The sequence below is a fragment of the Mustela nigripes genome, chromosome 6, assembly GCF_022355385.1.
Source record: "Mustela nigripes isolate SB6536 chromosome 6, MUSNIG.SB6536, whole genome shotgun sequence".
NCBI classification, from domain to species: Eukaryota; Metazoa; Chordata; class Mammalia; order Carnivora; family Mustelidae; genus Mustela; species Mustela nigripes.
In genome coordinates, this window is record NC_081562.1 from 38004723 (window position 1) to 38018439 (window position 13717).

Below are 13717 nucleotides of genomic sequence, written 5' to 3' on the forward strand. Positions count from 1 at the left end.
TTATGACATAAGTTATTCAAAATTTAGAAACTAAGTCAAAGTCCCTGATTCTTTTTTTTTTTTTTTAACTCCCTGATTCTTTACTCTCAGAATCTACTATCAGTCTCTGTGGTTTATTCTCATGACCTATATGACTTCTAATAGATTTAGATCTTCCAGCACCTCAAGACATGTGAAGGGCTTTAAGCTTCACTGAAAGACGGCTCCTCATGTGTGTGCACATGACTAATTATGGATCCATTAGTTACCATTTCTTCTAGGCTTATTTTCTACTGTATTACTGACCTTATTAACATGAAAAACCTTCCAAAAATAGTAAATCTGGAGACAGATCTCTGTAATGAAGCTAGTACTCAAACTACTTGATAGTTACTTTAATACATTTCTATAATAATCAGGCAAAGCATAGTCTTATGAGGCACCAGAATTACAAATAAGGATATTTCACAGTCATGAATGCTGGAATCATAACAAAAATGAGAAAGTAAAAAGCATAGATGCTAAAATTTCCAACTTTACAATTTTGGGGGTAATATGTACTAAAGATCTATGTGCAAAAATAAATAAATATTATTTGAAATATACTTGAAAGACACTTCTACATCATTTTACAAATAAATCCATATATACATAAATAAACTTGGAAGCAAGAAAATAAATAATTAGGAGTTGAGAAAATAAATAATTAGGAGAAATAGGCAGCCCCTGATTTATAAAAAACCAATAATAAACAATCCATGCAATCCTTATCCACTGTTTCCATTAGCTGCCATGACAGTCATTGTTAAAAAAAAAAAAAAAAAAAGCTTCCAGTTTTCAGACAATGGCCATGTTCAGAAGTATAGGAAAGAGCAAACTGTGAAAACACACAGAGCTTAAGGAATCTAACCTCACCACAGCCTGCCTAGAATGATAACCTCCTCAATAACGAGCACTTTAATACAGACTAGCTTTTTTCACTTTATTAAGTCTTTTCTCTCTCCTAAAGATCTACTTAACTGAGGACTTTGGGGGGATCAATAAAGCTTCTTTTAAAAAATTGCCATAAAAGTGTTTGGACACTTAGAAGTTTCCATTTCAGTAAGAACAGATCCAAATAAATTGTTCAAACAACTAAAAATAATTGTACTGAGAGATCTGATGTGTTATCCCTTGTACTTTTGGGTGTTAGAAGACGCTGAGACTCCAGGTCTGTGGTGGTGGCCTGAACACTGAGAAAGGGAGCTGGGAGGGTGCTACAGAAGTTCAGTTGGCCCACAGGGGGACAGCAGAAAAGATTTCCTTTTAATCTGCAGGATGACCCTTTTAATTTATGATAACACCGGATAACTTTCATTTTGCAGTATTTGGAAGGCCCCTGCTTACTGGATGACACTTCCCTCTGTAACACATATTAGATATTTTTTTCAAAGTCACTCTCTTAGGTAAAGACCAGCTTTGCTAAATGACAACTATAAACAATTCCTTTTTAAGTTCAAGAACTTTCACGGCCTATTTCTGGAGTTAATAATTTTTTTAAAGCCTAGCAGAGTTGTTCGTGTACTTTGTAAAAACTGTCATGTGCTTATAATCATCACAAAATACTGGATCTTATAAGAATCTAAACTTGTTATAATGGCCTGATGACAGTTTTTATTAAGGATTTGATGAATTATCTTAATAGACAAATTTTTCAAATGTGCCAACATTTTGAATGATTTATAATAATCTCAAAAGGCCTTAAAATACTTTCTCTTTAAAATTAAGCACCTTTACTATTTCTAGTACATACTGATGACACACTTTTCCTTCCAAAGGTAATTTTTACTTTGTATTTCATTTTTAAATATTAAGCAATTTAAAAAATAAAGTGTTAATACACAAGTTACATTTTTAACATAATTTCATACTAAAATAAAGAGCTATCAGGCTTTTATAAAAGTGATAAAACAATATCAAGTCATCACAAATTTAATTAAACTTGTAATTAAAAATATGGACATTTCCAGAAAATCCAATATAAAAGAAATCGATCACATGAAGTGAATTATTAAACATAATTTTAAAAGTTTAATGTGTAAAAATATTTGTCTCAGGAAAAAAAAAAAAACTTGCTTGAACATTATAGTCCGAGGTTCATATTGAACCCAAAGCATGAGGAAGATTAAGTGATTCTCCGAACACCAGTGAGAAGTGTGCAGAAGATGGAGGTCACCCTTTGAAAGAAGATCTCTATGACCTGTGTAAATAGGAGCCCCACAAACACTTCCAACAAGCATAGGTCAGAATAGGGTCATGGCTCCAGGCCCTCTGAACCACTGTTCGCCAAGAGGAGTGTGCTCACCGCGTTAATCTCTCGTCCTTCAGTTCCAGGTCTGCCACAGTGATGAACTGATCCAGCTTGAATTTGGTGTCAATAATTTCTGCATCTTGAGGAGAGTATGTGCCACCTTCTTTCTGCTTCTGTCGAATTCTAAAACAAGTGTGGTAAAGTCCGAAAAGGAAATACCATAGAAAGCATATGAAATTAAGTTTCATTTTCTTTTTAAGGAAAGATAGCCATCCAGTATTTTCTTTGTTGGGGTCATGTCTCTGAATATGGTGCAGATTTTTAGCTACTCAACTTCTTTCCCCTGTTTTAATTTCATAAAACCCAATTCTACTATATTCCTTTAACAGGGTGCTTTGTTGTAGTTTCAAATTTTAATGAGAATCCGTTGATCGGGGCCTGGACCACTGGCAAATTTTAAACCACAGTGCAAATGAAACTGATGCTGTGAGCTTGTTTTTCCTCCCTCTAGCTGTCTCTAGCTTTGTCATAAAGAGAAAATAAACCGAAGTGGAACCTGCTCATTGCTATCAGCACCAGTGTTAAAAGACAATGGCACATCTACAGTCATGAAAATGTATAGAAATATGTTTTGAATTGTCCCATTGGCTTTTTATAAAGATATTGTGCAGCTTATAATGTTATCTTTATTTACATTCAGAAAAGTCAGGTTCAAAAATAAAAGTCACCTGAATTTGAGAATCAAATCCTTTCATTTTAAGCCCTTTACATGTTTATTTTTCTATGACATAGAATGGTCATTACAAAGTGATATTAGCTAATCTTTTACATTTCAAACACTTATTATGTAATATCAGTTGTATATTCAGGATGGAATAGAAAGTATAAAATATGGTGCCTATTCTCAAGAACATTATAGTTTAGTTGAGAAGTAAGATCTAAATGTAGCAAAAGCAATAAAAAGAAAAAAAAAATCCCAATCCCAATTCATAAGACAACTATTAGTATTGACAGGAAGTAAAAAAGTGAGATCTAATTTGAGTGTTCCAGAATAAGAAGGAGGAAGAAGCACAATTCTGGCTGACTGATAAAAGCAGAGTTGTATAAAAACCTTAGGAATGTTCAGGTGAGAACAGACCCATTTGGCTGAAGAGAAGTGTATCAGGAGGTAGTAGGGAATAAGAGGGAAGTATTTCTTGCCCACATAAGGAGTTCATCCTATAAGGAGACGAAAAGTCAGAAAAGTTTTTAGAGCAAGGAAACAATATGAATATGGCCAAAGCATACCCCTCAGGACAAGGAAGATATCTTACACAATCCATCTCTAAAAGTGCCTAGAATAATGACATTCCCTCACCATCTCCTGGCTGAATCTGAAAACAGTATGTAGCAAAAGAAAAATATTTGTTTCAAGAGCTCCTCAAATTATCCATCAAAATGATGATTTAAGAGATTAATGGTGAAAGAGAGGATGCATGGCATACGGAATATGGGACCACCTTCTCCAGATAGAATAAAAACAGCCTATCGAGCTACTTAGGAAATTAGTGTCATGGTTATTTTTGCAAATATAAGGTCCCTTTAGCTCAAAAACTATTTTATGAAGCCAGATTTTAGGACCGCAACTAAGATTTCCCCTGAGGCCCTGTAAACAGCAAGAATTAGGAGACTGATACTGGGAATTTAAAGGGACCCTTCGGGACACCTGGGTGGCTCGGTGGGTTGGGCCACTGCCTTCAGCTCAGGTCATGATCTCAGGGTCCTGGGATCGAGCCCCACATTGGGCTCTCTGCTCAGCAGGGAGCCTGCTCCCCCCCCTACCTCTCTGCCTACTTGTGATCTCTCTCTTTGTCAAATAAATAGATAAAATCTTAAAAAAAAAAAAAAAGAAAGAAGTTTAAAGGGACCCTTGGAAAATGCAGTAGAGACTTGTTGGTAAAATAAACAGGAAAAAGGGGTCCACCATGTAAGGAAGTTGGACGTCTTCCAAGTGTTGTCCTGATTGTAAAAATGATCTCTTCTGTATAAACTTTAAGATTTAGACCTAATTAAAATATTTTTCATTAAACCTATCAGAGTTATAAGTTATTTTAAAAATGCAGAAATCCCAGCATCTTCAGCTTTTGTGGTTTCACTTTATTGTCTCTTAATTTTAAACCCAGCCTTCTTCGCCTTGCTTTGTGATACTGGAGCTAGACTCTATAATACTTCCCTTTGCCAGTTGTATTCACTGGTGAATGATTCTGGTAGCTCAGCACCCCCCACACTATTCAGCAAGATGGGCTGTTTCTACAGACCAATTCAAGTCTGCCTATCTTCCATTCATGACAGTTAGCTTCCCACAACAGCTCAGAGGCTCTTCCCTCTGACATTTTCTTTGCTTGCGGGTTGCTGCTAGGTGACAGGCTGTATGTGCCTGTCGTAGACATTCTATGTCAAACTTTGGAGTGAGACTTCTAATTCTTAGTTCCTTTATTGTCCATTCTTACTCAGCCTTCAGAGAGCAGCCGTTTTGTAGGATTTGTTACTTCTGGACCCTTGAGAGTTCTTTTTTTTTTTTTTTTTTTAATTTTTAAGATTTTATTTATTTATTTGACAGACAGAGATCACAAGTAGGCAGAGAGGCAGGCAGAGAGAGAGGAAGGGAAGCAGGCTCCCTGCCGAGCAGAGAGCCAGATGTGTGACTCGATCCCAGGACACTGGGATCATGACCCAAGCCGAAGGCAGAGGCTTTAACCCACTGAGCCACCCAGGCGCCCCATGAGAGTTCTTTTATCACCTATAGTAGTTAACTATTTCAACTAGTTAGCAATTTTTTAAATTAAATATTCCCCATTCAAATGAGTATTGTGGCTTTTGTCTCCTGATTGGAAATGACTGAATAATGTCCATAACGCAGCTTAGGGAAGTGAGTACAAATAAATCTTACCTTGCAAATGCAAAAATAGCTGTCCCAAGAAGAATGATTGAAAGGATACACAAAGTGACGGAAAGTATAATTTCTACAGTTCTTTCAGAAAGTCCTTCACCTGAAGAGGAAGTAGAACATTATTAGTGATTATTATTCTGAAATACTACTGGGGTCTCAAAACACAGAAAAATATTTTCTTGGAATGTTTCTCAAGAATGCTAATAAGGTAAACATATATGTTTGTTCTCCTTCTTCTCCTAGGTTTTCTAAATCTGGGTCTCAGACCTTGGACCTCTTCTTTTTTCTATCTAAACTCACGACCTTAGTGAGCCCCTGCAGTCTTGTGGTTTTAATTTTCAACATAGGATGATGACAACGTAATTGCTATCTATCGAACTTCAGACGTGAGTATCCACTTGCCTACTATATATCTTTACTTAGAAATGTAATTAAAATTTCAAAATCAGTATCTAGATTGAACTCCTGTAACTCCTTCATTTCAACTGCATCTTTCTACCTCTTAGTGGATGGTAACTTCACTGATCTAGTTACTCAGTCCAAAAACTCTGAAGTCATATTTGACTCTTTTTCTCTCGTAGAACACATTGACAATATCCTAGGAAATTCTGGTGCCTCCATCTTCAAAATACATACACTTTTCATTAAAAGAAACTAAGGAAACTTGGAGAGATAGAAATCAAAGTGTGATAAGCAAACAAAAGGAATTTGGGACATCTAGTGGGGCCAGACAGCCAAGAAGCTATCAAAAAGACTAATGATACAGAAAGAACTAAAGATCATCTTACAGAAGTTTCCACTGGTTAAAGAGAGAACAATTCAAATTTTATGATGAATAAAAACTGGAATTGGTGGAAACAGATTCAATATATAAAAATCTACAAGTTCTAATATTATTCATTGAAAGAGAAATAAAAAAAATACACCAACTTTTAATCTGTAAATAGTGCTTATAGCCAGACTACCATTTCCTTATTTTAAAAGTAAGCAATTAAAGGGAAAAAAGTAGGCATTTTTTCCTAACTTTCTCATATGAACTATATTTCATGAATTAAAAAAAAATAGTCCTACATAAGGCAATAAAGATCTTCTGAGAGGAGAGTTCCATTTAGTAAGTGCAGAAGGAATAATACAATTAGAAATTAGTTTTTCACTCCTAATAAAGTAAGTGATTTAGGTAACAATCATAAATCCATCCTTAATGATTAGGAGGTAGGTTGAAAGGAATTGGATATTAACAGGACACTAAACTTTCATCCTACAGATTATTTGTTGGTTATAACAAGGGGGAAAAACCCAACTTGCCAATGTAGGATCATGCTGTCACTATAACTAAACCCACTGATCAATTTTAACATCATTGAAATGTGACAACCAGATATTATATGCCTCTTGATGAGAGGTAATTTAATCTAGGCAGCCAACACCTGCAAAATAGCCTTGCCAAAAATGTTAATTGTGAATATTCAAACCTTTAGATCTTATTTCTAATTTTAAGAAAGTAGAGGAAGGAATAAAAATTAAATCATCCCTAGAGAAAACAAACAATCAGAATATGGGACCACCCATAGAACAACTCATGTGGTTGCCTAAATGAATCTATGGCATAGGGGAAAAAAGAGGAAGAAGAAAAGAGATTGAGAGACACAACAACAAAAAATAATAAATGGACCTCTTACTGGGGTCCTGATTCAGACATATTATGAAGAAAAAAACAGAAGATGATTTGAAAATATGTAGAATATTATATATTAAGGATTTTATTTATCATTAATTTTATTTAACTGTGACAATAGAAATGTTCTTATTAAAGAAACATACTAAATAGTGGAACATAATGCATTGTGTGATTTCCTTCTTTCCTCCCTCTCTCTCTCTCTCTTTTCTTTTCTTTTGTTTCTCCCTTTCTCCCTTCCTTCCTTCCTTCCTTTAGATTTATATTTATTTATCTGACAGATAGAGACACAACGAGAGAGGGAACACAAGCAGCGGGAGTGGGAGAGAGAGAAGCAGGCTCCCTGCTAAGCAGGGAGCCCAATGCGGGGGATGGATGTCTGGGATCATGACCGGAGCCCAAGGCAGAGGCTTAATGACTGAAGCACCTGGGCACCCCTGTGTGATTTACTTTAAAATACTTCAGAAATAAAGGAACAAATGTGTAAATAAAACAAGTGTAATAAAATGTTAAAAACTATTACATTTAATTAGTAAGGATTTAGGGTTTCATTATACTATTCAAAACTTTGTGTAAGCTGCATTCATTTCTCATCCCCTCTGCTGCCAGGATCCTGAGCCAGGCCACCACCCTGCTTTGCACAAATTATTGTATAGATACCTAACAAGTCTTGGATTCACCCTTGTGCTCTTCCCATTTATTTTCAATACAGCAGGAAGAGCAATCCTTTTTATAACATTACCTTTCTAATTAAAATCCTCCTCATCTCTCACAGGGAGAAGCCAAAGTCCTTCCAATGGCCTCTGAGATCTGGTCCCTCATTAACTCTTTGACTCCCTGTTATCTCTCTGACTTCTCTTTTAATCTCTACCTTTCTCGCTCTGCTGGAGCCAGACTGGCCCCCTTGTTGTTCTTGGAACATATCAGGTCATGGGGCATTTGCACCAGCTTCTTCCAGTGCTTGGAAAAGTATTCCCCCTTGTATACTGTCTGAGTAGCCATTTCATAACCTTTGAGGGTTTGCTCAAAGATCACCTCAATGAAGCCTGAATGGATCAAATATATGTGTTCTTCCAAAATTCATATGTTGAAACCCTAACCCCTCAGTATGACTGTATTTGGAGTTAGGAAGTCACTAACATTAAATGAAGTCATAAGGGTTGCGCCCTAATCCAATAGACTTAGTGTTCTTATAACAAGAGACACCAGAAAGGTATCTCTCTCCCTCTATGTGCAGAGACTGAGGAAAGACCCCATGAGAACGCAGTAAGAAGGAGATCTTCTGTCAGCCAGTAAGAGAGCCCTGACCACACAACAAAATGACTGGAACTTGGTTCTTGGACTCCTAGCATCCTGAACTGTGAGCAAGATTTCTGTTGTTTAAGCTATACAGCCTATGGCATTTTGTTATGCTTAGTCTAGCCTAAGCAGACTAAGACATCATTCTATTTAAAACTGAAAGCTCCAACTTTCTCACTTCTGCCTTCTGCCTTCTACCTCAACTGTACTCCATTCTACTTTTTCTTTTCTCTACTGCTCTTATCACACTTTAATATATCTTACAATACATTTATTATTTATAGTCCTCATTGTTCATTGCCCAGAGTGTAAAGCTCCCTGAGGACAGGAGTCTTTGTTTTATTCAAAACTATATTCCCAGTTCTGAGAATAATACCAGATACATAATAAATGCTCAATAAATCGAACATTCATTAGTAAATTTGCTAAATTTACTAATTAATATAAATATTAGTTTTGAAATAGACACTAAAAATTTTCAGGTTAAAGATCAAACATTGAAACAAATAAGAAATGCAAGATATTTATCATTTACTTAGAAACAACTATTACAATTATAACCATTTTTAAGTTACACGAGTTATCATTTAAAATTGTCCTGTAAAAAGTATTAAAGTTAAGTGACAAAATAAAATGGGTTAACTAACTATGTAACAGGCAAGAATTGGTGTTTTAATTTTTTCCCCCTGGCTTGGTGCTTATGAAATGTTAACAATAGGAAAGGGTTCCTGTGGCTATTTTGCCTGGTGGATTCAAATGAATACTGACTCTTAAAAACTGTTTCCAGAGTTTCATGGACATCTAGAATCTCCAGCTAAGTTAGGAGACTGGAAAGCGGCACCTAGCTCATACAGTATTTTAGATACCCTCTTTTTTATATGTTAACATGTGAATGGCTTGTTTTAAGAATTTTCATATGCTGACTCTAATTGGATGTTTATGGGAAAGGAAATACATGAAGATGAATAAAGAATCCTCTTTATTAGGTAATACTTAATCATTGGACCTTCGAACCCAGTGGGGAAAAAAATGATTTCATAGACCACAAAAAAATGTTTCAGATTAGATTACGGTTTCAAAGCACTAGCCAAGTGAAGTGAGGAAATGACATACAATGTATTAATAAACAGTATGTAATCCTTTTGGGCACATGTATTACAAATGTACTAGTAGGAAAGGACAAAGTGTACCATGACTGTTGAGCACAAATTCTGATTCACTGCTATGCATATACCCACAGAGCATTACTGTCTGAAATGAAGTCACTTCTCCAAATCCTTCCATATGACATGGAATTCTTTCACTTGAAAATATCAACATGATTCTCTCTGTAATAAGCAGAAGTCATTTCCTGACCAAACTTAAAGTCCTAAAAAAGGTCACATTAAATTGTGTTTTATTTGCCTGATAAAATGTGCTGCTGTAATTAAGCAAACATAATTATAAAGCACTAATTTTTCATAAGTGTTTTTTGATTGAAATTATTATTATTTCACTTCAGGTGATAGATCTGCTATAAGCCAGTTTTCTAACTCTAAGCGGAAGCTGAATTAAATGAATTATAAAGCTCATTGGACACATCTGGCTCTTGATATAGATGAATGTCATGTGAAAAATCTTCTAATATCATTATTAATCTTAAAAGAAAACAAATTGTTATAACAGAACTCAAGTTTAAGGATCTCTTCTCTTTTGGACAGTACTGTTCATCCCAGATGTTCATGTACTGCACAAAGAATTTATTAAAAGTCACTCAATTTCATAATTGAAGAAATGTAAGTTAAAACACCCTAGGGGCACCTGAGTGGCTCAGTCAGTTAAGCATCTACCTTTGGCTCTAGTTATTATACTGCGGTCCTGGGATCGAGCCCTGCATTGGCCTCCTTGCTCAGCAGGGAGCCTGCTTCTACCACCTCTGCCCTCTTCCTCTGCCCTTCCCCCATTCATGTTCTCTCTCTCTCTCAGATAAATAAAGAGAATATTTAAAAATAAATAAAATAAAATACCCTGGACATATTTTCATGCATCAGTTTGGCAAAATATTAAAAGTAGACAATAAGTAGTGGTTTCCAGGGTGTAAAGAAACACTCCTTGTTTAAAAAAAAAAAAAAAAAAGGAATTTTTGTATCTTTTTGTGCAAAAGTAAAGCATACTCATGTGTGAATCCTAATCTCAAAAAGCTAGGAGAAAAAGATGATTTAAAAAAAACAGCTGAATGTAATTAAGAATGTTGCGAGGAGAAAATGGTACACAAGGACAGTAAGTCTGTGGGAGCAGAAACATCCCTAGGAGCAGGGCAACTGCAATGGACTCAGACACATAGCAATTTCCAAGCAATGCGTCTAGTGGTTACAAGCACAGAGCTGACCTGAGTCAGGCTGCCTGGCTCTAAAAGCTGGGGCTACCCTGTCCCAGCTCTGTAGCCTCAGGCAAGTTGCTTTAAAGACCCACCTTCAGATTTCTTAGCAATAAATTGAGGATACCTATAAATAGGGGATTTTGTTAATAGGGTTGTGAAGAGGATGTGTAGTTATATAAAAAAATATTCATAAAAGCCTTGGCACATCAATAATTATCTTAATTAATAAACATTTCATATTTATTCATCATTCATTCATCTGATTTGCCCTTCCAGTTAGCTGATGAGGTGGGTACTATTATTTTCATTTTGGAAATAAGATTTCAGAAATTAATTTGTTAAAGTAATGAACCCAAGGCTACATAAATTCAATATATGCCCATACTGCTTGAAATATCCCTGTCTGACTCCAAAGTTTATGAGGTTCAGCACCACATTACCACTGCCTCGTTAACATCATAAAACTTTCCTCATTTGTCTGGTGTCTTGGAAGCAAGTGATCCTTTTGCTGCAAAAAAAATACATAGCGACTCCCTACTTCTGCTTCTAAGTGAGCATTTTGGAACTTCTCATTGTTAGCATAGTAATTAAATGAGAAGTGTTATGACAAAAGAAAACAATCACAGAGTGCCTTTGCCATGGGGTTTAAGGTTTCATCTTGCTCCACTTTAATGAAGCCCGGAAAGGTGCAGAAAGCAGTGTCTGGTTTTCAAATCACAGGAATCCTCTATAATTAAACCTTGTAATCAAAACATTGCCGATGAGCAGTTTCCATAAACCTATGTGCCTAACGAGGATTTTTAAGAAGAGTTTAAGACAATCCTTATGAGTTTTGCTAGTAAAAATGCTAATGCTCATTCTGAGTGAAAACAAAATCAAATAAATTGTAGGTATTTTTTAGGATTAAAATAATGGCATATGTCATTTCCCCTGTTTATTCCTACAGGCCATAAAGATTACCCTAAACGCAAACTCCTCTTCCACATACTCATACTTATTCAGCAAAGCCCTGCCTGGTCCCCTTTTACTTGTGTTTTTGTTAGCCCTTTTCAATAAACTTAAATCTTTTAGTTGATCAGTCTACAGTGATTCTTTTACCCCTAATTTTAACTTCCAAATAATAGTATTCATAAGATGCCCAACCACTGTCAAAATGGTCTGTCTTGGAAATGTATACTCTATATTAACTTAAAAAGACAGTCTTGCAAAGACTTAAATCCTGATTTTACTTTGCTTGGAGCTCACTGCCTGTGCTATGCTAAATACCAGTGAAGGAATGTGTATCCACGGGTGGTTTGAAGACCTAGATGGGATCCTCACTTCTTTCACTGAAGTCTGAGATCACATACACACATAACTTCTCAGCAGGCTTGTTAGGAATGTTGGGAGCCTCTAGTCTGTTGCAAATGGTATCACTCATCCTAATACATGACATATTTGAGATAAACAAGGACTTGAACATCCATTGTAATATTCTGATGATACCGGAGTGTTGCATCAATGCACTGTTTGCTCCCTATTTGCTTGCTCCCATTTTCACTGCCATGAAACCATTCTTATCACTGACCAATGTAGAAATATTTATGTTTATTTCCTTTTTGAGTCCTACTACGTCTTCATTGGCAATTCCTCACCACCCCCCACCAAACTCTTGTAAGTCCATGGTCTTTTATTAATGTCAAATCATGGATCATGGCCATTTCTGGAGGGTACTCTTTGGTGCCTGACCCATCAAGCTGAATCTGATATCCACAGAACTGTAAGATCTAATAGTCAGGTGTAATATGAGGACAGAAATTGATGGTAGTAAGTCCATTAACCAGCCAGATGACTGGGCTACGTTTCCAGACACTGAGGAATTCTGCTCCAGTGGTCCACTCCATATTCCCAAAGTACACATTTCATTTCACCACCACTCAGGGTGGCACTCCTAACCATTTTCTCCACTCCTGCCTGTCATGGTTTCACTAACTTTAAATGACTATCTTGATAGCAGAACTCATGTGATCAATCCAGAGTAAGATTATAGGGCAGAAGCCTAATACAAAGCCATTGTTTATCAGAAGAAAATCCATTGAGGAAACTTAAAGGAGGAGCCTGAACAGCTTCTCTTATGTCCCTGGTCTACAAATAATGTACAAATTCTGAAAAATTAGATCACAGATGTACGGGACCGTTCCTTGTAACTACCCAACCCAATGACTTTCTACCTTATATGTTGAATCTACATTTCACCAGTGCTTCCTTCACTGATTTTGACCAGATCCTCTGCTCTGCTCTTTGTTCCACATCTTGCATCCCCTTTAGACCTCTGTTATTACCAGGGCACACAGACATTAGTACCTGGATGACTGGGGTGGGGATAGTCATGATTTCAAAGAAGGAATGAGAGAACTCATGGCATATTTCTGCTACCTTCTAGAATTATTTTATTCCACTGAATTGGTGGCGAGAGAAAGGAAGAAAAAGAAGAGCATCACCGAGGAGCACCTTGAAACCACCTGCAGCCAAAGTACTAGTTGAGGTCCACCCTCAGCCAGAGAGAACCTATTTGACAGAATGTGAGAAATCACATCCTTGAACATCATGGTTTCGCATGCTTGTCTTTCCCCTTTTTTCATTCCTATTACTCTGGGTGTTGTTAACTTCATCACTCAGAGAACTGACTGAACATATCTTCACATCGATAATCTGCATGAAACCAGCAATCTATGAGAGACATAACACACAAGAAAACTACACAGCGAGGCAACATCTTCAGCACTGTTCCTACAAAATGTCATCTCTGTTAGATACATGAACATGAACACAGACACTTTGTCTGTGTCTCTTATCTTCCATTGGTAAACACACCAGGATCACCCTTTTGTTGTCGTAATAGTTTCTGAATGCTCTGACCTAAAGGAAATGATGTTGGTGCCATCAAGACATTTAGTTCACTGTGGTGGTGTCAGGGTGTGATCCACTCACCTATCAAATGATGAAATACTCCACACCATTTCAAAACCACAAGTCTAGTCAGCCAAATGTAAAATGATTGAATTACTGGGTAAAATTAATTAATCAAACTATTGATTTCATGGAATAAGACAGTTGAGGCAAAGAAATTCAAGTTATTCCTCTATAAACATCTATGTAGCCAACCATAAAGCCCCCTATTTCTTCAAGACTGAAAATTTCCTTAAC

At 36.3% G+C, this 13717-nt stretch overlaps 1 protein-coding gene across 1 annotated transcript in view; it reads right to left on the reverse strand.

Moving 5' to 3' along the window:
* The window catches only part of PTPRQ (protein tyrosine phosphatase receptor type Q), a 193453-nt gene that overhangs the window by 38743 nt on the left and 140993 nt on the right, over nucleotides 1–13717 (reverse strand). Inside the window, exons 34-35 of the mRNA XM_059402405.1 lie at nucleotides 5199–5298; nucleotides 2324–2452 (exon numbers count right to left, since the gene is read on the reverse strand). Coding sequence (XP_059258388.1) covers nucleotides 2324–2452; nucleotides 5199–5298 — 229 coding nt within the window. The remainder of the gene's footprint in view (nucleotides 1–2323; nucleotides 2453–5198; nucleotides 5299–13717) is intronic.